Genomic DNA, 27,641 nt, shown 5'->3' with positions numbered 1-27,641 from the left:
CTCAGCAGTAGAGCACTTGCCTAGCATGTGCAAAGCCCTGGGTTCTATCCCTAGCACCACAAACAAAACAAAACACAGTCCTAACCTATATTCTCTATGTTTGGATGTGCTGTGTGTATATAATATGAGGGCAGGTTTTCTTTATTCTGCATGAAATGGAGAACTTTTTTCGCTGGCCTTTGTGCCAGAACCCAGTGCTATGTACATCGGTAGCTATCTGCATCTGGAGGTGCTGAGGAAACCATTGCTGATGCAGCTGGATTTCCTTTTGTCACTGAAGCCTGAAATGTGTATGGTGGAACAAATAATCGAAAAAGTTGTGTGGCTTCAGTCATGTTAGAACTAGCAAAAATAATCTGAAATCTCTCCTAGCACTGTTATCAGTAATCACAGGGATCTGCTTTACTGAGTTCCATACCAAATTTGAAACCATCACAATTACATTTTAGATGCTCTTGAATGGCCTTTGTTTCAGCTAATAGTGTTATGTACTTCCTGGGAGATGATGATGAAACCAAAACAGGTGGCTAGGGATAATTAGAACTTGAATTTAACTCTTATTTTTTTCTTCCTTCTTGAAAATGAACAGGAAGGGAATGGTTGGTTAATCACTGAGAATGAACTCCCAACACCTGGCTTGAGGCAAGCTATTGCCCCTAGAACACAGTGTTGCACTTGGGTTGTTTCCAGCTGTTATTAGGGGAGCAGTCTCAAGTTTAGATGGGAGTATCTCAGCCCTAGTCATTGGCTCTGTCTTTTGTATTAGTTTTATTTTTTCAGTTAATTGTTTGAGTTGTTAAATGAATTGAGGAGCAAAGCAACACCCTGTTATCTTCTTGTCATCTTTTTCTTGCCCCAATGCTGTGCTGTCTGTAGGCATATAGCAGAGCAAGCTGGTGCATGTTTTTAAATGGCCCTGTGGAGTGGAAAGTAACCTCTCAGCATGCAAATGAGACTGAATTGTATGTTCTTGACACCCTTGCAGAAATCTTGCATTTGGAATCTTCTAACTTGTGAATTGCTGAGTGTGGTCAGCCCACACTGGAAGCAGCTCTTCTTGGTTCTATGGCATTAATATCTTGCTGTGTGTCTGACCATTGTGCGATAGTACCAGATTTTGTTAGTTTTCTAATCACATTGTACTAATAGCCAGATGGTATAGGGAGATGTTTTTCCTTTACTTAATTTATCCAGATTTGATTATTCATATTTTATAGGGATTTTAATTTTGAAAAATAATTGGTGATGGGCTGGTTAAGTAGAGATAACATAATTGAGTATGGTACTTAAAATACATGAGTAGCAGCTGCAACCTGCCCAGGATTGTGGGGTGTTTGGATTTGAAAAGGGGATTCATTACTCTCCTCTGCAACCATTTTGATATTTTAAGGATTTCTTGTCTTTCAAGGTATCATAAAAACTTAAATTTGGAGAAGAACTGGAAAATTACCAAATACTGGTGGTTTTGGATATTTAGAAATTGTTTATGGATTTTGAAAGGTAAAAATGAAAGTTAAGGAACAATGTATATCTGAACGCTTTTGCTTTTGTTTTTTTCCTCATTGTTTCAGCCATTATTAGGCACGTATTACTAGGCATGTATAGTCAGCCAGATGACTCCTAGATGGCTCTACACACAAATTAAAACAGGAATATTTGCCTTAATACTTTCAGTGACCCAGTTCTTACTTAGGTTCTTCATAGTCTAGTTTATTTTAAATTATTGGATCTTCTCAAACTCAGCATCTTAGAGGCTTGCAAAATGTTTTAAGGGTAGAGGACAGAATTCCTGATTGAATTTGCTTTGTCTGTGGGCTTGCAGGAATTGTGGAGGCACTGCAGTGAAGAGATGTGTGATCATGGACTCTCCCTGCTGACTATCACCACCTGCTCTCCTTGATAAGTGAGCAAGAAAGTGGATTGGCAAGAAGGAAAAGAGGTCAACATGAAGCTGAAGCAGCGAGTCGTGCTGTTAGCAATACTCCTTGTCATCTTTATCTTCACCAAAGTTTTCCTGATTGACAACTTAGATACATCAGCTGCCAACCGGGAGGACCAGAGGGCTTTTCACCGAATGATGACTGGTTTGCGGGTGGAGCTAGTGCCCAAGCTGGACCACACCCTGCAGTCTCCTTGGGAGATAGCAGCCCAGTGGGTAGTGCCACGGGAAGTATACCCCGAAGAGACACCAGAACTGGGAGCAATCATGCATGCCATGGCCACCAAGAAAATCATTAAAGCTGATGTGGGTTACAAAGGGACACAGCTCAAAGCGTTACTGATACTTGAAGGAGGACAGAAAGTCGTCTTCAAACCTAAGCGGTAAGTCTTCATCTCAGAAGCTATATGTGGTAGTTGATTAGTTCATTTAACTTGGGACTTAAATAAGGGCCTTTATCTCCTTTCCTTGGTTCTCTTTTCAATAAAATGAAAGAGGTAGACTGGAAGAGCTCCAAAGTCTTTTCTCATTCTGAAGACTATATGATTCTTTGAGTAGAAGAAATTTATAAGAAAATGTTTGGTTCCTTTAATACTGAACTTCTTGACAATTAGAGCTACCCTTGATTTCTGACATATCACATATGTACTGGGTGTTAGGTAAAGAGATACAAAACAATTTGTTTAGTAAATAAGCAGCTTGTCATCCAAAAAATGTGCAGCTAAAGACCAAATAATCACATGCCAGGGTGTTATAGAGTAGGAATTACCCCCAGAGTTGGAATAAGTTTTAGATGGGTTACTGAAGTCCTGTCAGTGCTAAAGAATTGATTCTTTACCTTGGTTGTATTTGGTTTGTTTGTTTTTAAGCAGTTTTAGGTTTGTAGAAAAATTGAAAGAATAGAGTCCATAGTCAAATTAGAGTTCATTCTTTGTTGTGTTGAACATTTTTTTGGGTTTGACAAATGTATAATGACATGTCTATCACTGTAGCAGCATCATATAGGATAGTTTCCTTGTCCCCCACATCCTCTGTGCTCTGCTCTACTTATTCATCCTGCCTTCCCAGTCACTGAGCCCCTGGCAATCACTGATCTTTCTGCTGTCTTCATAGTTTTGCTTTTTCCCAACTATCACATAGATGAAATAACAGTATAGAGATTTTTCAGATTGGCTTCTCTCACTCACCAACATGCATGTAAGGTTTCTGTGGCTTGATAGCTCACTTCTTTTTATCACTGAATAATATTCTATCGTATGGATGTACCACATTTTATTTTTCTATTCATCTATTGAAGGACATCTTGGTTGCTTCCACATTTTTTGGCAATTGTGAATAAAGCTGCTATAAATATCCATTTGCAGGCTTTTGTGTGGACATAGGTTTTGAACTCATTTGGATAAATAACATAAAACCTGATTGCTTGGTCATATGGTAAGAGTTAAGTTTTGTTAGAATCTGCCAAACTGTCTTCCAAAATGGCTGCATTCCCACCAGCAATGAATAAGAGTTTCTGTTAACACCATATCCTCACCAGGGTTTGGTGGTGTCTGCAATTTGAATTGTGCCATTTTAATAGGTATGTAGTGGTATCTCATTGTTTCTTCATCTGTTTAAGAAGTAGGACATTTTAGTTGCCTCAATAACTAAGTGGTTTATATGTTGTAGCTGCCCCTTTGGACTGCTCTGGAGAACTACAGAGATAATTGTGTAGTAATTCTAAGGTAAAACAATTTTAAATGTTTTCTGTGAGTAAAATATAACATGATTATGATTCACATTCTTTTGCCAGGAGTTAGTTACCAATTAATGTTGTCAAAGTTTGTGTACTAAACATTTTTTCATTCCTTGGTGGAACTTTTGAGTGAATTACATTCTTCAGATTTCTTGCTGGAGTAGGGGAAGACGTATGGGGGAAAGATGTAGAAAATTCAACTCCCTGTATTACCCAACTATCAGTAGCTGGAAGGTGAATCCATTTGGGATCCAGAAATGGAAGGAATTAGTCTTTACTTGGAGCTGGGAAATCTGATATATGGAAAATGAAGAAATTAAGCAAGTTAAACAATGCAGTAGAGCTGGCAGAGTGGTTCAGGTGGTAGATCCCCTGCCTAATAAGCATGAGGCCTAAGTTCAAATCCCAGTACCAAAAAAAAAAAAAAGGGCAATAGAATCAGGCTTTGTGTTTCATGCCTGTAATCACAACATTTGGAAGGCTGAGACAAGATAAATCGAGAGTTCAAGGCCAGCATGTGCTACATAGTGAGACCCTTATCTTAAAAAAAAAAAAAAAAAAAAAAGACTTTTAGAGAATAGAAAATAGAAGAGTCTGATTGGGCCAGGTTTTATGGTACATGTGTATAAGTCCAACCCTTGGAAGGCTGAGGTAGGTAGATGATGAGTTCAAGGCTAGCCTAGGCTACATAGCAAGACCCTGTCTCAAAAAATAAAAACAAAAAAAAAAAAAACCCAAAACCAACTGATAATGTGGAAAAAGTATGGGCCTTGAGGTCTAATTTCTGTTGAGTGTACAATTTTGCCAGGCATCACACAAAGTGTTTTTGTATCTGTTAACGCTTTTAACCTCTGAGTTAGTTCTGTTCTTATTTCCAGATAGGAAACTGGGGCTTAAGTAACTAACTTGGCAAGATTACCTCATAATAATTAGTGGTATTTGAACCCAGATTTGTCTGTTTTAAGCAGCTCACACACTGCCACATGCACAAAATTCTCTTTGCTTCCTGTAAGTGTTATGATATGGAGCACCCATCATCAAAAAACCACTAAATTAGTGTTGAAGTGTCATCCTTGACCTCTTAGTTTGCAGCCTCAGAGAGTAGCAGCATAAGTAAAGTGTGGGAAAAAGGAAAACTAAAACTACAAATATAATTTGTATAGAAAGAAATGAGTTATGAGACAGATATTCCTGATAGTATGTAGTGCAGACCAGGTGCTTTGCACATGTGGAGAGAGGAGGCCATATTGGTGATTAGCATGGTGGTGACAACCGATAGGCACTTGAACCTTAGTCACTACTTGCTTTCTCATATCTCTCATTGCCTCTGCAGGCTTCCCATTACTTTCCTCTTCCAGATCCTCATGAAAACCATTTCCATTCTTCCAGAAAATGCTCATGTTATCTTTCTCCTTTCTACCTTTAAAATCATCCAGGAATTTCCATTGCCCACCAAGCAAAATCCAGTGTACAGTCTAATGACCCAAGAACCTCACAGTTTGGTTCTTTGCTCTGTGTTCCTGTCAAACAGGGTCCCCCTCCCATCTCCCATATCATCTCCTGAATGGTCCTTGCTGTTCCAGCTCCAGGGCAATCTCCTTACCCACCCAGCAAGGCATATGGTCCCCTGCAGAAGGAGGCCTGTGTTGCTTTACATCCAGTACTGTCACAGGCTGGGGAAGGTAGTATAAGTTTAAGTATATTTGCAGATATTGACTCCAGTACTTAAACACCCAGAAAAATGCTATTCTGACCCATGGGGCCTCACAAGCTATTTAGTCTTGTGGTAAGTGCAAGTTAATGTCCTTGGTTAGAATCTGATGTCCTTCACTAGAAGGATAGGAATAATTTATTGGCAGTTACTGTATGAATTTTGCTGCCGTGGCAGTTACTTAAGATGGATAACTTTCTGCTGAGAGGAAGATCCAAGTCCTCACTGCTAAGTCAAGACACACACCTTTCCTTAATAGCCTTTGTGGTTCCAGCATTTCTGGAGACTGGTTGTCCATATCCTTCTCCTCTCAGAGATAGAATATATGTACAGGTAGATGACATAGTTAGGAATACAGTGACACTATTATCTACACATTTCTCCTACATTAGAAAAATAATATTTTTTCAGTGTAGTTGTATCCATTCTGGATGTAAACTGGTTTTTACAGGCAAAAGCTGCAGTTATTGTGGGAAAAAAGACATAAAGCAGGGGCCTAGAACTGGGTAGAAGTGAATGAATGATCTTAGAACATGCTGAAAGGGACCTTGGAGATCAGCTAGTCAAACCATTTATTTTACAGGTGAGGAAAATGAGATCCAGAATTCTGACTTTCTATATTTCATACAGCCAAAACACAAGCTGAAGAGTCAGACCTCCAGACTCCAATGCAGTCCTTTTATTTTGATTCTTATTCCTCTCCCTTCCTTGCTAGCTCACTCCCAAAGTCCCTGGGTTCCTCCAGGGTTTTACATTTCACTCTGAGCAGCTAGTCTTCAGATGTATTGGAGAGCTCTCGTGTCTTTCTATGACTCTACTAAAGTCCTGAAAAGAGTATTCAAGGACTGTTCCCCAGCTTTATGGACAGCTTACACCTGTAATAGAGAGAAAAGTGATTGTTAGAGCATCAGCTTTTTCTGCAGTGGTATGTAAAAATTGACTAATTTAGAGGCAGTCAGTACAAACACAGGGAGCCAAGGAATTTGCACTAGGAACAGCGACAACCAAAATACATGATATATTGACCATCAGAAAAGGATGGTGCCCATCCAGATGGTAATACGTAGCTGTCTTATAATACGAAAACTTCATCTCTGTCCCAGAAGTTGTGTTCCTAGAACATGCATTTACTTTGTATTCTGAGGTCATTTAAGTTGAAGATCACTGCCTTTTATAGTACCATTTTGTACCTCCCCATAACTGTTTCAGCATTGGAAATCCTGCTGTCCTTAGTGGAACTGCTCTTCACTTCAGTTTCAGTTTATTTCTACTTTACAGTCCCTGGTTCCCTTGTAAAGTCTAACAGGTTTCCTTTTGATTCAGGAATGCAGGTAAGTAGTTGAGGTCATAGGTGAATCAATCTCTCTCTCTCTCTCTCTCTCTCTCTCTCTCTCTCTCTCTCACTCACTCTCAGGATTTGCCTTCATATCCCAGGCTAACCTCAAACTCACAATTCTCCTGCCTCTGCCTCCTGAGTACTAGGATTATAGATGTGAACCACCACATCTGGCTAAGTTCTGTCTTTTAAAATGATTAGGAGAAAGACATATTCAGTTTTCATTATCCTTTTATCATGCATATGGTATAAAATCATCTGAATGAAGTTTAAGAGACCTTAGAAATTACCTCCTAGTCCAGCCTATAGTCTTGTAGATAAGGAGTCTGAAACCAGAGAAGAGAAAGGTTTTGCTCAAGGCTATCTAATCAAGTAATGACAGTCACAACCAGCTCTCACTGTTGTCCAGGGTTCCTTCTACCATAACACAATAAACTTAAAAAGAGAGAAAAGGAATGGTTATTCAAACAGTTTTCTTTCAGAAGTACCTTTGCCTTCTCATTAACAAAAACTGAGAAGTAGCAGGACTGTTTTTCCCCCAAGAAATTTAAACTACTCCTATGAGCCTTATGATAGTCATTCTGGTAAGCAAAAGTTTTCTTTTATTTCTTTAGCTCTCTCTAATAAATATTTTAGTAGACATTTTTTAAGCTCCAACTCGAGGCTTAATGCTGTGCTGACTATACAAAGATCATTCTTGCCTTCCAAAAAATTACCTTGTAGTTGTACTTATTCACTGAAAGCCCTTTAGCTGGGTAAAAATAACATCTTCCATGCTTTATTCATAGAATGACTGCCGAAGCAGGTGTAGGACTCTAGTTTCCTTCTCTACCTCATCTTCACACCATCTACCATCAGCTGTGTTGGCCCACAGTTGTTCTCAAAGTTGGAGAGAAGGTGTATATGGAGCAGAATCAGGCTCATTAAGGTGTATTTTCTACCACTTCTATTGTCATCATTGGACTGATGTAATTCATGTCTACACCCATGCTTGCCATTCCTTTTCCAGGTATAGCCGAGATTATGTAGTAGAAGGGGAGCCATATGCTGGTTATGATAGACACAATGCAGAGGTAGCAGCCTTTCATTTGGACAGGTAAGTGTAACCCCAGTAGGTAATGTTCACTTTGCTTCCTTTTAAAAGTCTCTCTTGAAGAGTACTTACGATCTCCTTCTAAAAAGTGACACAACTTGGACTTCTTACCTATTTTAGGTAGCTGATTGGTGCCATTTTAATTCTGTGAGTACTTAATAATTTGAGTGACACCAGAAATACCAAACTAAATATTCAAACTTCGCTCCTTTTGCCTCATGCTGACACTCCTGTTACTATCATGAATTATTATCATGAGTTATCTGTTACTACCATGAGTGAAGTTATTATTGGTAAATAAAATGTCAGAATGAAAACCAGAGTTTGAACTCAAATCCCCGGATTGAATTGACCATTAATTGGGCCTGGCAATCATACTATTTTGTTTTGTTTTTGCTAATAATAAGTAGTACTGACTTATCCCCATATACTGGAAACAGATAACATGAAATAATTAATTTTGTTGTCTTTTATATAAATTATGTGCAGCTTCAAAAACCAGAGTAATTCCAAAAGAAAAAAATGCAAATTCCAATCTATAACTGGGGAAATTAATGTATTTCTTTAGCAGGTTGCTAATCAGCAAGCTCTTAGGTGAACTGTTTGATATCCCAATTACTCCCCTTACCAGCCATTTCAGTCTGGCATATTAATAGAGTTTAACAGATATGATTTATAATAATTTTTAAATGAATCTATAAGGAAACCAGAAATCTTTTTCTTGATTAGGAAAGATTTTCTTTGTGTCTATACCAATCCATATATATGCTAAAAGTCTATTAGAAAATGAACATAAGCAGTCAACAAAATCGTAGTAATTATCAGATGCTAATAAAGGTGAGAACAAGGTCATCTTCACTAGAAATTTTTAAAAATCCATTTGAGACTATTGACTACTATTGTCACCTGCTGAAAGTGGCAAAGATTTTTTCAAAAAGGATACTGGGTTTTTTTGTTTGTTTGTTTGTTTGTTTGGCACTGGGGTTTGAATTCAGGGCCTCACACTTGCTGGGCAGGCATTATTACCACCTGAGCTACTCTGCTAGCCAAGGATACTGTTTTATTGACAGGATTACATTGAGATTCATATGCTGCTTATGGTGTTATTAATTTCAATCTTTCTGTTTAAGAACTCTGACATTTTACATAAAAAATCTTAATGTTCATTTCCTTTGAATGAATAACTTTATGCACTCGTCTAAAATATTTCTAGGAAGATATTTCTAGGAAGTACTATAGAGAAACACAAAAATTTAAAGATGTATATGCAACGTCTTAGCTATAATATTTTGCAGTAGTGAAGAACTAATAGCAACCTGCGTATCTCTGATAGGGAAAAGCTAAATAAATGTTTATAATGCCATGAATTTTTGCTGCCTCTTTTCAGGCGTAGTAGCAGATAGTTGGCTAAATCCTACTCCTTGCATAACGAATGGCACACTAGAGTCAGGTTGTCCAAGACCTTGTTTATTCACCTATTTTCTTCGTTCCTGTTTCCCAGTTATTGGACACCAGCAGGTCATAAACATCCTCATTTCCAGACCCATATTTTGTATTACCCAACATGATGAATTTTTGTTAATCTAATATATGTAAAGTGGTATCATTGTTATTTTATTTTGTATTTCCTCAGTTAGTGGCAAATTTTATCATAATATACCTGTTTATTCAGTATGGCGAAGTATTCTTTCTACAGAAATGATTACTTTTGATGTTAATTGAACATAATGTTTCAGTTTATGACTTGTGCTTTAGGAGACTTATACTTAAAAGTTCTTTCCTACCTCAAAGCCAGATATTCTCTGCCCCCCCCACCCCCCAGCTCTTTTGTTAACTGCCACCCAGCGAGCCTCTAGAGTGCCACTGTGATATTGCCACTCAGCACTATACTGGCTGCTGTGCTTTGGACTAGCAGAGGTCAGGTGGAAAAAGTACTTCCCACCTTCTGTGTCCATCTATATCTCCTGATTCTTTTCTACTATGGGTCATATTTCTCCCCTACACTCAGATTTGGCTCCCCTCTTGCCATGGGGATTTCTTTCAGTTTTTATGTTATTTTGACAAAACCATTGATATTCTTGCAGCTTTTCTTCTTCTTTTTTCTTTTTTTGTAATACTGAAGCTTGAACTCACGGTCTCATGCTTGCTTAGGCAGGCACCTACTTCTTTAAGCCATGTCCCCAGCATGTTGTGGTTTTCTAAGATTTAGGTTTAGGATAGAATCAGTTCTAAACAGTGGATTATTTATTACATAGGCATTTTTGAGGTCTTTCTAATGACATAGGGAAAAGGTTGGTGATACAGTGACGAGCCGAAAGCAGCTCAGTTGTATTTGTGTACTTAAGGAAGTGAGTATGTGTTATACATCCATAGATGTAAAGGAAAAATGTTTATATGCCAAAATATTAGTAGCATTTCTGGCTTGTAGAATTATGGATGAGGTTTATTTTCTTCACTATCAATTTTCTGTGGGTTCCAAATTTTATATCTCTAACTTTTCTTCAGGGAGTGTATGTGTGTATACATATATATATACATATTTTAGCCCAAAACTGTCATTTTTTTAAAAAAAAGATTGCTTTCAAACTTAAGGTAATACTTAACCATTAGAGAGAGAGAGAGAGAGAGATCTTCAAATACATCTTTACGATGTTCTGTTAGTTTATTCTTTTTTATCAGTCTGCATAGTTTTGTCAGTGTGCTGTTTTAGCTAAAGCTTGGGCCTATGTATGAATTTGTCAGTTTTTCTAATGCTTTGTTAAAATTTGTTTTACATTTTTGTTATGAAAAATTTCTCACTGAAGTAGAGAAAATAGTATAGTGAGCCCATATCCCCACTCCCTAGAGTTAATAGTTGTTCACATGTTGCCCAATTTGCTTAATCCTTTTTGCTGAAGTTGTAAAATAAATTATAACTATCTTGACATAAAATTCATATGTACTTCTAAAAAAACAAAATTTGCTTACCTACTTACAATAGCTTTACATAGCTAATATGATTAACCATAATTTTTAAGACCATTATTTAAAGTACACCCCCAAAGATTTTTATCTTCTCTTTAACCTTCCAAACCAGGATTCTGGGTTTTCGCCGAGCCCCCTTGGTGGTTGGCAGATTTGTAAATCTGCGGACAGAAATCAAGCCTGTTGCCACGGAGCAGCTGCTGAGCACCTTCCTCACTGTAGGTAAGAAGACTACTAGACAGGGGCTAGTGATTAAGTTAGTGGGGCATCATTGAGCAAGCTGGTTCATGTCTGTTAGGACTTGAAGAAGTCAAGGGAATGCAGCCTGGTCTCAGGTTAGTGGGGGAATTGGATATATAAGTAGATAGCAGGAAACTGAGAGTTTTCCCCAGTGCACACTCTTAAGTAGGAAGTGAAGTCACTTACTGATAGTGAAAGCAAGTGATAACTATTTACTTCTGCTTGGTCTTACCATTAAGTCTGAAATGAGGAATTTGACCTAAATTGGTTTTTGTATGCATATCATTGACTCAGTTATTTTTTCATATATGTGTGGTTTCTTGGGAACTGCCTCCTTAGAATTGAGGAACCATTAGGGCAAGTCTGTAAGAGGATCAGAAATTTCCTTGTAGGGTTGCATGTGGAGGATCACCACTGCCTCTTACTAATCTGCAAGGGTTAGTGTATTGCTCATTGTGCATCAGCCTGGCTCGGGTGCTTCTGGCTCAGGTTGCCATTATCTTACTCTGAGGTAAAGAGGACCTAACGTAAAATTCTCACTCAAGGAGGGCAGATATGGTGGATGTACTTTGTGTACATGTATGAAAATAGAACAGTGAAAGCTGTTGAAATTGCTCTAAGAAGAGGGGGAGAGGGAATGTGGGAGAATGATGGAGGGGGTGAATCTAATTAAGATATATTGTAAGCACATATGTAAATATCACAACGAATCCCCCCTATACAACTAATACATGCTAATAAACAAAAATACTTTTAAAAATCCTCACTCCTGTTCTCCTTGTGGACATGATGAGACTGGGAAGAATTCAGGCATGTTATGGTGTCTTGTCTCAGTCTCTCCCTGATAATGCTTTTTCAATGTGATGGTGTCCTGCTTTATGGCACAAATGTTGAAACAGACATTGCAAAATGAACTTCACCTTGCTGTTTGACAGAATGAATGGATTTATATTTAAAATGAGGTAAAAATGAATATTTTTAAAAGGCTTGTGAAAGGTTCATCATTCAGAATTTAAACTTCTAAGGCTCAGGGGTTTTTTTTCTTATGTATAGCCAAAAGCATCTGATACTGATTTGTTTCAGGAATTTTCTAATCACTGTTGGTTGTTCAGTTTTATGCTAGGCAAACATGAATTCCTGATAGGATGCCAGGATAGAGAGAGGGCAAGAAGAAGCCAAAGTCCTGTTTGCTAGAGACTCACAGAAGGTTAACTTTCTACACTGTGTGAGTGTGAGAGGCCAGAAAAAAAGCTTGCAGAAGAAGTTATTAACACTTGAACTAAGTGTTGAATTATCAGTGTGAGTTACTGAAGCATCGAAGAAGAAAGGACATTGGGAAGAATAATAGGAAGTAGAAACAGGAATAAGGGCAGAATGCCTGACAGTACTGGAGGGCTGGTGCATGTAGGGGCTGATGAGCTTCTGAATGTACTCCAGTATAGGGCAGGTAAAAGGATTTGGCTGGAGGTATAATTTTTTAGTAACAGACTGATCTTTTTTTTTCTTTTATTATTCATATGAGCATACAAGGCTTGGGTTATTTCTTCCCCCTGCCCCCACCCCCTCCCTTACCACCCACTCCGCCCCCTCCCTCTCCCCCCACCAATACCCAGCAGAAACTATTTTGCCCTTATTTCTAATTTTGTTGTAGAGAGAGTATAAGCAATAATAGGAAGGAACAATGGTTTTTACTGGTTGACATAAGGATAGCTATACAGGGCATTGACTCACATTGATTTCCTGTGCGTGTGTGTTACCTTCTAGGTTAATTCTTTTTAATCTAACCTTTTCTCTAGTTCCTGGTCCCCTTCTCCTATTGGCCTCAGTTGCTTTTAAGGTATCTGCTTTAGTTTCTCTGCGTTAAGGGCAACAAATGCTAGCTAGTTTTTTAGGTGTCTTACCTATCCTCACCCCTCCCTTGTGTGCTCTCGCTTTTATCTTGTGATCAAAGGCCAATCCTCTTGTTGTGTTTGCCCTTGATCTAATGTCCGCATATGAGGGAGAACATACGATTTTTGGTCTTTTGGGCCAGGCTAACCTCACTCAGAATGATGTTCTCCAATTCCATCCATTTACCAGCGAATGATAACATTTCGTTCTTCTTCATGGCTGCATAAAATTCCATTGTGTATACATACCACATTTTCTTAATCCATTCATCAGTGGTGGGCATCCTGGCTGTTTCCATAACTTGGCTATTGTGAATAGTGCCTCAACAAACATGGGTGTGCAGGTGCCTCTGGAGTAACCTGTGTCACAGTCTTTTGGGTATATCCCCAAGAGTGGGATTGCTGGATCAAATGGTAGATCAATGTGTAGCTTTTTAAGTAGCCTCCAAATTTTTTTCCAGAGTGGTTGTACTAGTTTACATTCCCACCAACTGTAAGAGGGTTCCTTTTTCCCCGCATCCTCACCAACACCTGTTGGTGGTGGTGTTGCTGATGATGGCTATTCTAACAGGGGTGAGGTGGAATCTTAGTGTGGTTTTAATTTGCATTTCCTTTATTGTTAGAGATGGTGAGCATTTTTTCATGTGTTTTTTGGCCATTTGAATTTCTTCTTTTGAGAAAGTTCTGTTTAGTTCACTTGTCCATTTCTTTATTGGTTCATTAGTTTTGGGAGAATTTAGTTTTTTAAGTTCCCTATATATTCTGGTTATCAGTCCTTTGTCTGATGTATAGTTGGCAAATATTTTCTCCCGCTCTGTGGGTGTTCTCTTCAGTTTAGAGACCATTTCTTTTGATGAACAGAAGCTTTTTAGTTTTATGAGGTCCCATTTATCTATGCTATCTCTTAGTTGCTGTGATGCTGGGGTTTCGTTGAGAAAGTTCTTACCTATACCTACTAATTCCAGAGTATTTCCTACTCTTTCCTGTATCAACTTTAGAGTTTGTGGTCTGATATTAAGATCCTTGATCCATTTTGAGTTAATCTTGGTATAGGGTGATATACATGGATCTAGTTTCAGTTTTTTGCAGACTGCTAACCAGTTTTCCCAGCAGTTTTTGTTGAAGAGGCTGCTATTTCTCCATCGTATATTTTTCGCTCCTTTGTCAAAGATAAGTTGCTTATAGTTGTGTGGCTTCATATCTGGGTCCTCTATTCTGTTCCACTGGTCTTCATGTCTGTTTTTGTGCCAGTACCATGCTGTTTTTATTGCTATTGCTTTGTAATATAGTTTGAAGTCAGGTATTGTGATACCTCCAGCATTGTTCTTTTGACTGAGTATTGCCTTGGCTATTCGTGGCTTCCTGTGTTTCCATATAAATTTCATGGTAGATTTTTCGATCTCTTTAAGGAATGTCATTGGAATTTTGATGGGAATTGCATTAAACATGTAGATTACTTTGGGGAGTATAGACATTTTTACTATGTTGATTCTACCAATCCATGAGCATGGAAGATCTCTCCACTTTCTATAGTCTTCCTCAATCTCTTTCTTCAGAAGTTTATAGTTTTCCTTGTAGAGGTCTTTCACATCTTTTGTTAGGTTTACACCTAGGTATTTGATTTTTTTTTGAGGCTATTGTAAATGGAATTATTTTCATACATTATTTTTCAGTTTGCTCATTATTAGTGTATAGAAATGCTAATGATTTTTCTATGTTGATTTTATATCCTGCTACCTTGCTATAGCTGTTGATGATGTCTAGAAGCTTCTGAGTAGAGTTTTTTGAGTCTTTAAGGTATAGGATCATGTAGTCTGCAAATAGGGATATTTTGACAGTTTCTTTACCTATTTGTATTCCTTTTATTCCTTCTTGCCTAATGGCTCTGGCTAGGAATTTCAGTACTATGTTGAATAGGAGTGGAGATAGTGGGCATCCTTGTCTGGTCCCTGATTTTAGAGGGAATGGTTTCAGTTTTTCTCCATTAAGTATAATGCTGGCTGTAGGTTTGTCATATATAGCTTTTATAATGTTGAGGTACTTTCCTTCTATTCCTAGTTTTCTTAGAGCTTTTATCATGAAATGGTGTTGGATCTTATCAAAGGCTTTTTCTGCATCTATTGAGATGATCAAGTGGTTTTTGTCTTTGCTTCTGTTCATGTGGTTTATTACGTTTATTGATTTTCGTATGTTGAACCACCCCTGCATCCCTGGGATGAAGCCTACTTGGTCGTGGTGAGTGATATTTTTGATGTGTTGTTGAATTCGGTTTGCCATTATTTTGTTGAGGATTTTTGCATCAATGTTCATTAAGGAGATTGGCCTATAGTTCTCCTTTTTGGAGGTGTCTTTGCCTGGTTTTGGGATAAGTGTAATACTGGCTTCATAAAATGTGTTTGGCAGTTTTCCTTCCCTTTCTGTTTCATGGAACAGTTTAAGGAGGGTTGGTATCAGTTCTTCTTTAAAGGTCTGATAGAATTCAGCAGAGAATACACCAGGTCCTGGACTTTTCTTTTTGGGGAGACTCTTGATTGCTGCTTCAATTTCATTTTGTGTTATAGATCTATTCAGGTGATTAATTTCCTCTTGGTTCAGTTTTGGATGGTCATATGTATCTAGAAATCTGTCCATTTCTTTAAGATTTTCAAATTTATTTGAATATAGGTTCTCAAAGTAGTCTCTGATGATTTCCTGGACTTCCATGGTGTTTGTTGTTATCTCCCCTTTGGCATTCCTGATTCTACTAATTTGGGTTTTTTCTCTCCTCCTTTTAGTCAGGTTTGCCAGGGGTCTATCGATCTTGTTTATTTTTTCAAAGAACCAACTTTTTGTTTCATTAATTCTTTGTATGGTTTTTTTGGTTTCTATTTCGTTGATTTTAGCTCTTATTTTTATTATTTCTCTCCTTTTATTTGTTTTGGGATTTGCTTGTTCTTGTTTTTCTAGGAGTTTGAGATGTATCATTAGGTCATTGATTTGGGATCTTTCAATCTTTTTAATATATGCACTCATGGCTATAAACTTTCCTCTCAAGACTGCCTTAGCTGTGTCCCATAGGTTCCAGTAGGTTGTGTTTTCATTTTCATTGACTTCCAGGAACTTTTTAATTTCCTCTTTTATTTCATCGATGATCCATTCTTCATTAAGTAATGAGTTATTTAGTTTCCAGCTGTTTGCATATTTTTTGTAACAGACTGATCTTAACACAACCCTTTTGTTGCTGTGATGGTGGTTTTGGTTTGGTTTGTTTTGGTTCTTGTTTATTTGAGACAGGAACTCGAACTCTTAAGCTGGCCTTAAATTCAGTGATCCTCCTGCCTCCATCTCCCAAGTGCTGAAATTACAGATATGCTCTACCACAACTAGCTGCTGTTGTGGGTTTTTGTTTGGTTGGTTGGTTGTGGGTTTTTTGGTAGGACTGTGTTTTGAACTCAGGTCTTTGTATCTGCTAAGCAGGTGCTCTACTGCTTGAAGCATACCTCTAGCCCATTTTGCTCTGGTTACTTTGGAGATGAAGTCTTGGGAACTATTTGTCTAGACTGGCCTTGAACCACAATCCTTCTGATCTCAGCGTCCCAAGTAGGCAGGATTGCAGGTGCCTGGCTGTTGTGTTTTTAAGACTTTATTTTTTTAGAGTAGTTTTAGGTTCAGAGGAAAGTACAGAGGTTTGTTAAACACTTTGTGCCCCCATATACTTAGCCTCCCTCATTATCAAAATGCCACATCAGAATAGTAAAATTGTTACAATTGATGAACATACATTGACACATCATAATTACCCAAAGTCCATAGTTTATGTTGAGAGTCAGTCTTGGTGTCATACATCCTGTTGGTTTGGACAAATACACAGTTACATGTATATCATTATAACATCATCACATAGTATTTTCATTGTCTTAAAATCAGCTATGTTCCATCTATTCATCGCTCCACTCCCACCTATTGCCTAGTAACCACTGGTCTTTTTATTGTCTCCCTAGTTCACCTTTCCCTAAATGTTCTTCAGGTCCATCCATGCTGCCACAAATGACAAAATTTCACTCTTTTTTAGTGGCCAAATTGGATTTCATTGTGCACATATGCTGTATTTCTTTATTCATTCATCGGTTCGTTGACACTTGGGTTGATTCCATATCATAGCTATTGTGATTAGTACTGTGATACACATGAGAGTATGGAAATCTCTTCAACATACTGACTTCCTTTCCTATAGTAGTGAGATTGCTGGATCATATGATAGTTCTACTTAAAATTTTTTGAGGAACCTCTGTCCTGTTTCCCATAGTGGTTGTACTCATTTACTTTCTCATCAACTGTGTATAAACTTCCCCTTTCTCTGCATCTTTGTTTTTGCTTTGTCTTTTTAATGATAAACCATTCTAACTGGGCTAAGATGATATCTCATTGTGGTTTTGATTTTCATTCCCTGATGATTAGTGATATTGAGCATTTTTTAACATATTTACTTATTGTTTGTCATGTGTATGTATGTTTCATTTTGGTTTTGGTGTTTTTGAGACAGAGTCTTGCCATATAGCCAGGCTAGCTAGCCTTGATCTTCTGCTTTGGCTTCCCAAGTGCTTGGATTAGAGGCTTATGCCTATTTGAACTATTTTTAAATCAAGTTGTTTGGTTTTCATATACTTGAGTTTTAAGAATTGTTTCTAGGGTAGGGGGTGTGACTTAGTAGTACAGTGTTTGCCTAGTATGCTCAAGCCTGGGTTCCATCCCCAACACTACAAAAAAAAAAAAAAAAGCTTTCTGTATTTTGGATAATAGCCCTTTATTGGTTGTATCTTTTGCAGAAATTTTCTCGCAGCCTATGGTTTGTCTTCTCATTCTGTTGATAAAATTATGTATGACTAGTAAGTTGGTATATTATAATGACTAAATTCTGTATAGTCCTTGCAACTTGAGAGAGCACTTCCATACTCCTACCTTATTAGATCCTCTTTTCAGAGAGTACAGTAGGGCATAGTGGCACACACCCGTGATCCCAGCACTTGGAAAGCAGCGGGAGGTGGTGGCAGGAGGATTGTGAGTTCAAGGCCAGCCTGGGCTCCACAACAAAACCAAGAAAGAAAGAGAGAGAGAGAGAGAGAGAGAAGAGGAGAGAGAGAGAGAGAGAGAGAGTTAGAGAGACTCCATCTAAATCAATAGCTGATTGAGGTGTTGTACACCTGTCACCCCAGTTACATGGAAAGCATAAATAGGATTGCAGTCCAGTCCAGGTCAACCAGGACAAAAATGCGAGCAAAAAGGGCCTGGAGCTATGGCTCAAGTGTTAGAGCACCTGCCTAGCAAGCACAAGGTCCTGAGTTCAACCCCAATACCACTAAAAAAATTATTAATAATAGCACAGTAACATGTGCTTTGTTATTTAAAACATTAAATAACAAGATCTAGCAGAGATCCAGTAGCTACCATAATTTAGATTATGAGTATAAATGATACTTTGATATATCTGCAACAGTGCTATTGCAATATGAAAAATTATCATTTCTTTTACTAACAAAGTCACAGGTAACAAATATTGTGGCTCCTACCATCATAGTTCATAGAAATGGTAAATTTCAGAAAGAGGTTAGTGAAAATGAAGAAGTAATTTTGTTCCCATGCTGAGTTCACCTTGTTCCAGGTGGACAACTGAGCATCAACAAGGGTGACTAGAAGTAAAGGAAGAGTATGAGCTGAAGTGCTAAATGTGGGGCTGGACCATGTCACCGCAGAGCCAATATGCCATGCTTAGGAGATGAGATACTTCTTGGGTGCTGGGAGGCCAGTAAAAGGGATTGAACATGGCAGAATGAGATTTGACTTACAAAACTGAGTGTGCTGCATTACCAAGGATGGGTTGGAGAGGGGAAAGTTGAGAGCTGAGATTACTTGGGACTGTTTTAGTAATTTCATATGCAATACAGTCAGTACTGAAGCAATGGCAGGATAGAAAGATAAAGAAATATTCAAGAATTGGAACATGAAAAATTTGGGAAACATTTTCGACCAGGAGGAACAATTGAGTAAGAAGAAAAATAAAAACTTAACGACTCCCAAGTTTCTGTACTGGGTGACGACTAAGTGAATAATGACCCTGTTAACTCTCTGAGAAATATTCAGAAAGGAACAGATCCAAGGAGCTGGAGCAGAGGAAAATAATACATTTAATTTTGGATATTTTGTTTCCTTGACAGGGAAACTGGGAGTGTATGTGGACTAGTCATTTACAAGCTAAAGAAGAGCAGTCTGAACAAAAGACTTAGATTTTATTATCACAGTTGGTAGTTCACTCAAGAAGAGCACGGAGACTGCTAAGGTGATCAGAAAACTTGTTCCAAAAGCTTAATATGTCCAGGAAACAGTCAGAGACTCAGAGCCTCACGCTTATGACACTGAAATGGAAATATTGAAGTCTGGAAAGAGATGGGGCCATATTGTTAATAATAACTAGCCTGCATGGATAGGTCTCTGACAGCCTCACTGCAATGGGTTGTCTGATTCACTGTTCACAACCCAACAGTGGAGCAACTGTTACTAGCTCCATTTTCTGGAGAGGATTCTTAGAGAGGTGGAATTACATGCCCAGAGTCTTGCAGTCACCTGACTAAAATAGCTTATATGTTAAGGGCTGAGGTGTGGCTCAATAGTAGAGTATAGATCCCTAGCATTGCCAAAAAAAAAAAGAAAAGAAAGTTTACATTTTTACTCTAGAAATCTGCCCCAGACCCCAAACTCTTAACCAATATTCTGTACTCCCACCCTTTCAGTTATGGAGATTATTCTTATTTACCAAACTCAGGAGTTTGAATTTTATTCTGTAGGTAACAGGTTACACCCACTAAGCAGTGTTTTGTTTGCCTTGTTTTGTTTTTTAATTTCTTGAATCAGTAACACATTTAAACAATTCAAAAAAATTTTTTTAAGTATTAAAAGTACTACAAAGCCAGGTGCCAGTGGCTCACACCTGTAATCCTAGCTACTCAGGAGGCAGAGATCAGGAGGATCATGTTAGAAGCCAGCCCAGACAAATAGTTCACAAGACCCTATCTTGCAAAAACTCATCACAAAAAAAAAAGGGCTGGTGAGTGGCTCAAGGTGTAGGCCCAGAGTTCAGATCCCAGTACCATAAAAAGTAATTAATTGATTGATTGATTAATTAGAAAAAGGGCTACAATGACAAGTTTTTCTTGCATCCATCCAGTTCCTTCCCCTTCTCCCAGTAGTAGATTCTACTAGCAAATTTTTATGTCTTTTTGTATGAAATATGAATGCATATTTTTATGTAACTGTAGGATTCTGTACAACATATGGCACACTATACATGCTTCTGCATCTTATTCGTTTTATGTAATATATCTTAGAAATCTTTCCATGTTTCATATAAGTGCTTCTTCATTCTTTTGTTTTACCAGCCTCAAAAATGTTCCATTTTATGGAACTACCATAATTCATTTCACTAGTTCCTTATTGGACTTACATAATGTTATGTTACGTTATGTTATGCCAGTACACTTCCTTACAACTGGCATGTCATTGTGGTCCAGGCTTTTCTTGTGCCTTCCTTTCCTTAGCCCTGGAGTCAGCTGTTTCTTCAAGGATTAAAATGGTCTTTGGAAGCTGTTATGTGAGTGATGTGAGTGTGCCTATTACTACCTGAATGTTATTGTTTCCAAGTTTCATTGAAGGACACAGTAGGAATGTATGTCTGTATGTTTGTATATACAAAGATACATGCACACATCTGTATCTTTTTCTGTATCTCTGGATATGTATTAAAATCATCAACTGAAACAAGTATCTCCAGTTCTGAGTCATGATAGGTGTTATACTGGTCATTATCCTTTTATATATGTTAAACTTCCTTTTCCATCTGTGAGAAAGCTGATTCTTGTCTCATTTTCTATTTAATTTGTTTGCTCACTCCCCCCTACCTATCTTATATAACCAAACTGAGCACATGCCCCTCTCCCTCCCTCTCCTGGGCATTTTGACCAAACCCTCAGCCCTGCTGAAGAACAAGATACTGCTATTCTTTAAGCAAAGTGAGTTTAGAAAGACCCTATGATGGTAGTTGATTTCTAGGCGAGAGACTGGATAGAAGGGAGACACAGAGAAAGGAAGATTTACTTTCTAGTCTATATCCTTTGTACCTTTTTTGATTTTTAAAACACCATCTGCTTCTAGTATCTATATAGGAAAATGTGTGGAATATAATAAATTCACATTTTTCATTTTCTCAGTGCCTTTTTTGTTTGGGGGAGAAATTGGAGTCTTCATTTTTTTCCTTACATGTATTTGGCTTCTCTCTGTCTTTTAGGTAACAATACTTGTTTCTATGGAAAGTGCTATTACTGCCGGGAAACAGAGCCAGCTTGTGCTGATGGAGACACAATGGAGGGGTCTGTCACACTTTGGCTTCCAGATGTGTGGCCTCTGCAGAAACATCGACACCCCTGGGGGAGGACATACCGAGAAGGCAAACTGGCCAGGTAAATGCTCCTGTGAGCCAGACCAGGTGCCAATCCTGAGTAGGAATCAACTGTTTTGTCCAAGGGTAAAAAAGAGTTGTGGAGTCAGGGGCAAATCTTTAGGCAGGAACTCTTTTCTTTTTTTAGCAGTGCCAATGTATTAAGTCAGCTTTTAGTCACTATGACAAATAACCTCAGGCAAATCAACTTTAAAGGAAGATTTATTTGACTCACAATTTCAGAGGTTTCAGTCCATGATCACTTGGCTACGTTACTTTGGACCTATGGTGGCATAGTATATCATAGCAGAAGTATGTGGTAGAGGAGGCTACTTAACTCATGGTGGCACCCTTCAAAGGCATGCTCCCAGTGACTGAACTTCCTTCCATAAGATACTGCCTCCCAACAGTGTCACACCTTGGGAACCAAGCCTTTAGCACATGTTCTTTGGGAAAACATTTAAAATTCAAACCATAGAATTCTGCCTGTTTTCCCCAAAGACTTATGCACATTTCACAATGCAAAATGCATTCATTCTATCTCCAAGAGTCCTGAGAGTCTTAACTGTTCCAGTATTGCTAAAAAGTGAAAATCCAAAGTCTCCTCTAAGGCTCAAGGCAAACTCTTAGCTGTAAGCCCTGGTTTGTTTGTGTTTAAGTTACATACGTATAAGATACAATGGTACAGGGTAAATAGCAAGGATTGGACCAAGCATTGAACCCCAGTGAGGCCAACATTAAATCCTCTAGCTCCATATCCAGAATCCAGGGTACATGGTAGTACACTGTGAACTCCAAAGAGGTTGGCCATCCCTGCCCTTAAGGCCATGTTGGCTACAGTCCACATGACCACTCTCTTGGGCTGGCTCTGCTCATTGCTTGCAGCTTCCCTAGGTGGCAGGTGTTCCACGTTTCTCACACCTCTGACTTCTTGGAGTCTCTGTTGCAACTTTAGCTGCACTTGTACAGCTTTCCGTATTGCCCTTTTGGTGGCTGCTTACAGAAACTGATCCTCCCACATGGGATCTCCCAGGCCTTCCTTTGAAATCTCAGTGGAAGCTTCCAAGACGACCCCATAATTCTTATATTCCATATAGCTTAAAAGCCAGCATCACATGTACAATGACCAGTTCTTAGCCAGGCCCACTTAGACCACAGCAGCTTCCGAGCGTCTTCATGGCTGAACACAGGGAAACAATTCTCTGGGCCCTGTGTTGAGCCTTGGATGGGTGGGATCTTGCTGATTCCTGAGATGCCCTTAAGGCATCGTTCTATCCCACTGCCAAAGTACTTTGCTTCTTGTTGATGCTGTTGATCTCCTCACACCCTCCTTGACTTGAACTTAATATACACTTCTTTGTTTTTCAAGATTCTCACAGTAAATTTGGCCAGGAACATCCAGTAATTGCCATGCCACTGCCTTGAAACATTCTCCACTATCTAAACCATTGTGTCACCTTTGAACTCAGCTCTCTCGTGAAGTCTCAGGGCATAGACAAAATGTAGACGAGTTCTTTGCCAGAATGTAAGCTGAGTGGCCTCTAATCCACTTCCCTGGAGAGCCCTCTTTACATCTGAAACCTCAATCAGCACAGGTTTTACCATCCTCATTCCTATCAGCCCCCATCGGGATCATCCATTAGTCTCTGCTTCCAGCATTCTAAGCTTTCTTTAGCCTGCTTCTCTAAAGAATTTTCAGTGTTAGCTTTTTCAGTGTTAGCTTTCTGTCGCTATGACAAAATACCTAAGATAAATGGAGGAGAAATTTCTTTTGTCTTACGGTTTCAGCCCAAGTTTGGTTAGCGCCATTGTTTTGGGGCCTGTGATAAGGCAGAACATCATGGTTGGGAGTATATTGTGAATAAAGCTCATGGTTGCCAGGAAGAGATGAGGGGAGGGCTGGAATCCCAGTATCCCTTTTCTGGGCATGTCTAATGATGTGATTTCCTTCCACGAGGCCCTATTTCCAGTAGTATCACAGACTGGCAACCAAACTTTAGCACATGGTCTTCAGGGAGTTTTTATGGTCATAACTATAATAGCCAGGTGCAGTGTTGGTGCTTAGTAATCCTTACCTCCAGGTGGGAGTATGATGAGAGCTACTGTGATGCTGTGAAGAAAACATCCCCATATGACTCAGGCCCACGCCTCTTGGACATCATTGACACTGCAGTCTTTGATTACCTGATTGGCAATGCTGACCGTCATCACTATGAGAGCTTTCAAGATGATGAAGGCGCTAGTATGCTCATCCTTCTTGATAATGCCAAAAGGTAAGACCAGCAGGCCTATCTTTTGTCAGTTTCTGTATAGAAAAGTATATTTTCTAGGGTGTTATTAGTCAGCTTTCAATCACTGTGACAAATACCTGAGATAAATAAACTTCAGAATGAAATGCTTATTTTGGCTCACAGTTTCAGAGGTTTTGGTCCATGGTTGGTTGGATCTATTGCTTTTGGGCCTGTGGTGAGGCAGAAGCATTGTGGTGGGGAGTGTGTAGTGAAGCAAAGGTACTCCCTTCATGGCATCTGGGAAGCAAAGAGGAAAAGGAGCCAGGGTTCCTATACTTCAAGGGCACACTCCCAATGGCCTAACTTCCTTCCACTGGGCTTACCTCCTAAAGGTTCCACTACCTCCAAATAATATCACAGCTTGGTGACCAGTCCTTTAGCCTATGAGCCCTTGGGGGACACTTCAGATCCAAACTATAGCAGATATCCTGGAAACCATCCAGAACACAGTTGTTAGAAGATGTCCCTTTTTTGGCCTTTTCTGTTGACATTCTTTTCTGCATGGTCAGGGATTTCAGGACTTTTAAAAAAATGAAAAGCTGGGCTGGAGGCATGGCTCAGGTGATAGAGTGCATGCTTAGCAAGTGTGAGGCCCTGAGTTTGACCCCCTCAATACTGCCAAAAAAAAAGAAAAAGTGGTCATCCTCACAGCCAACTGGAAGCCAGAGTCCTTAATTTGTCATCACCTACATCAGATTCTTTCTTGATTATGATGTTTTCAGAACCTCAAATCTGAGAAATGTAGATTTAACAGAAAATGGAATTTACTTACTACTAAATATATTCCTTGTAAAGGTTTGTGCAGTTTAAACATTTGATTTGATAGTACGTTTTGCTATTTTTATGGCAATTTAGGCTCAGACTTGCTTTCATGACAAGAGCAGTTGCATAGTGATTATATATAAAGACAAATTACTTTTGTCTTGAATAAGACAAGTTTCTCACTTTGAATAAATAGAGTATCCTTATTTTTTTGGTCTGAGTTATTTAGAGAGCACTTTGTGTTTCCATTTTGCACTCTGCATTGTTTATAGTAGCCAGTTTAGTGTCATGCTTTTAGTTACACTTAATATTACAATTTGCTAAGTAGAATGCTTCCTTAGAGCCCAGAATTTTCCAGACCCCAGGTTAACTTTGGATACTGGGAGTATGCTGAGACACTTGTGGCTCCTCAGCAAAGACTTCTTGGGCAGCATTTGTAAATGATCCTACCATTACCTGTTTCATGAGAGTACAGAAAGTAAAGGGCTGGCAGACACTGCCTTTCCCTTCAGCCCATCACAGCTGTATGTATTCCTGAAAATTTTTATCCTTGCTTGTAAACATGATCATTTTGTTAAAAAGATTGTATGTACTATGACACACATGAGATTTTATATATATCAAAATAGTTCTTATATTAATCCATTCGAGCTATTGTAACAAAATAGCTTATACTGGATAATCACAAACAGCAGGTTTTTACTGCTCACAGTTCTGGAAGCTGGGAAGTCTAAGAACAAGGCATGGGCAGATTGACTGTCTAGTGAGGGCCCATTGTCACAGGCGGTACCTTCTATGTATCTTCACATGTGGAAGAGGTGAACAAGCTCCCTTGGTCTCACATAATGACACAAATCCCATTCCTGCGGGTTCTGTCCTTGTGACTTAATCATCTCCCAAAGGCCCCACCTCTTAATAATACTGCATTGGAGATTAGGTATCAACATGAATTTGAGGGATGCAAACATTCATACTATAACAGCTGCTTTGTCTTTTATTACTAGAGGGCTAGCAGACTCTGCAGGCGTTAAGGCAAGCTCCAGAAGGAAAGAAAGATTGATGATTTTTCCAGAATCACCTCTCTTTCCTAACTTTGAAATACTGCTAATACCGTTTTTATGTCTGCTTTGAATCAGTGTTCCACAGCCTCTGTTAAAATTCCATCAGCAGTTTGTCCAGTTTGAAACTGTTCTTATGTACACATGTGGAATAGATACGGTAATTTTGGAGTAGAACAAGTGTAACTCCTTTTTACAAGTAAGGGCCATCTGCTTGTTTGGGGAAACCTAATATGAGTAGCCTTTATTTCTTTCTCCACCCTTAAAAGCTTCTCAAGTTTGGGGGTTTTCATGGTCTCCCTTTGGTCTGCAACGTCTATGCTATGTTGCCATAATTATGGTCCAGCATGTTGCACTATCTTGGCAAGAAATAGGGTCCTTGTAGATAGTTTATTTGTTGTTTGATACTTCAGCACAGGCTGAAGTAATTCTGTGCCTAATTGGTCATGCCCTGCTTATTTTTAATTTAAATGATCTGTGCAGTTGATGGAGCATGAAATTATCTAGGATCACAGTTGAGTTTCTTTCAGATTTTGCTTTTGCTTTGATACTGAGATGGAAACTAATACACCTAATTCATTTTCAGCTTTGGGAACCCTTCGCTGGATGAGAGAAGCATTCTTGCCCCTCTCTATCAGTGTTGCATGTAAGTTATGCACAGCAAATACATGTGCCTGCATTGCCTTCCTTTCCAGGCTCAGGTAACCGTGCATTAATTTTCTTGGCCTTAAAACTTCCTGATTCCTGAGCAGTGCTTTTCATACTTTCCAGTCCAGAATCCTTGGAGATCCTGAGATGGGAATCAGGGAAAGGTAGAGGCAGGTAATCCAAAGCTCAGAATTCATTTTGAATGAATAGAAGTTCATAGTGTATTTAGTAATATATATGTGGTTTAATATCAGAATATAATCAGTCCCCTTACCCCCAACCCTCGCCAAAAAAATCTTCTAGTAAAACCTGTATTCTTAGTTACTACATTTAGTTTAGCTGTGTTTTCAAGTCTTTTTACCCATTACATACCATCTGGGGTTTGCATATCTCAGTTTGAAATTTTCTAAACCAAAAGTAACTTTCCATAAGAACCTAATAATTACTTTTAATCTACATCAGAGAACAAAGAAATTGAGAAAAATGAGATTAAAGCCTGGGACTGTGCTGGGCACTGTAGCTCACATTTGTAATCCCAGCTATCCAGGATGATCTTGGTTCAAGGCCCTCTTGAACAAAAAGTTAGTGAGACCCCCCCCCCCCCCGCACTCTTAACCAAAAAAAGCTGGGCGTGGTGGTGTCCTTGCGCCTGTCATTCCTGGTTATGCAGGAAGCATAAATAGGCAGGCCCGGGGATAAACACAAGATCCTATTTGAAAAAGAACTAAAAGCAAAAAGGGCTGTGGGATGTGGTTCAAGTAGTAGAGTCTGCCTAGCAAGTGCGAAGCCCTGAATTCAAACCCCAACACTGCCAAAAAAAAAAAAGAGAGAGAGAGAGAGACTGGGCTCTAAGGAGCTCTTGTTTCAGGTCATTGATCCTGGTCTTGTTTTAACATATGTACATCACGAATCTGCTGGGATTCACCTTGCATGACTGCATAGAAAAGCAGATCTAGGAGCACCACTTAACAGTAGTCAACTCCCAGAAACTCCCCTGACACGGAAGACTGCCCTCTTAGCAACTGGTCTGTATTTTCTTTTCGTTATCTTTACGGTGCTAATGATCAAACTCAGGGCCTCACACAGGCAAGGCAAAGCAAGTGCTTTGCCACTGTATACCCCAGCCCTCTCTCAGTTTTTTAATAGCAACAAAACTGTGCAGAAAATAACATTTATGAAGACATCCTTTAATGATCTGGAAGATAGCAATACATATAATCAAATATTGAAGAACAGTGTTTTTGTTTTGATACTATTATGAATCTGATCCAACCAGGAGACAGAAAAGGCACTGTGCTAAACAGGGGTATTGACTATAAGAAATTATTAAATTTTAATACAACAGTATAAAAGAAAACTGGGGATGAGGGAGAATACTCAAGGAAGGACAGACTTAGAAAAGGATCCCTGAGAGTCTCAGTGGAGAAGGTATGATTCACCTCACTGAATAGCAGTGAAGTTTGCTGGTTTTCAGGAGCTGGGGGTACAGGCAATCAGTAACTGGAGTCATG

General features: G+C 38.9%; 1 protein-coding gene across 4 annotated transcripts in view; it reads left to right on the top strand.

Annotated features, from left to right (window-relative positions):
- Fam20b (FAM20B glycosaminoglycan xylosylkinase) overlaps nucleotides 1-27,641 on the top strand; it is a 41,869-nt gene that overhangs the window by 8,649 nt on the left and 5,579 nt on the right. For 3 of the 4 annotated variants that reach the window (XM_020174753.2, XM_074047352.1, XM_074047351.1), the window contains exons 2-7: nucleotides 1,823-2,322; nucleotides 7,731-7,817; nucleotides 10,891-11,000; nucleotides 21,222-21,393; nucleotides 23,453-23,644; nucleotides 26,069-26,128. In XM_020174753.2, the coding sequence (XP_020030342.1) occupies nucleotides 1,946-2,322; nucleotides 7,731-7,817; nucleotides 10,891-11,000; nucleotides 21,222-21,393; nucleotides 23,453-23,644; nucleotides 26,069-26,128 (998 nt within the window). In that variant the 5' untranslated portion in view covers nucleotides 1,823-1,945. Of the gene's footprint in view, nucleotides 1-1,822; nucleotides 2,323-7,730; nucleotides 7,818-10,890; nucleotides 11,001-21,221; nucleotides 21,394-23,452; nucleotides 23,645-26,068; nucleotides 26,184-27,641 lie in introns of all 4 variants that reach the window. The other variant, XR_012438807.1, reaches the window with a different exon arrangement.

The sequence above is a fragment of the Castor canadensis genome, chromosome 11 (genome assembly GCF_047511655.1).
Source record: "Castor canadensis chromosome 11, mCasCan1.hap1v2, whole genome shotgun sequence".
Taxonomy (NCBI): Eukaryota; Metazoa; Chordata; class Mammalia; order Rodentia; family Castoridae; genus Castor; species Castor canadensis.
Note: the sequence above shows the minus strand (reverse complement) of the source record. Positions and strands in the feature narration are given on the sequence as shown.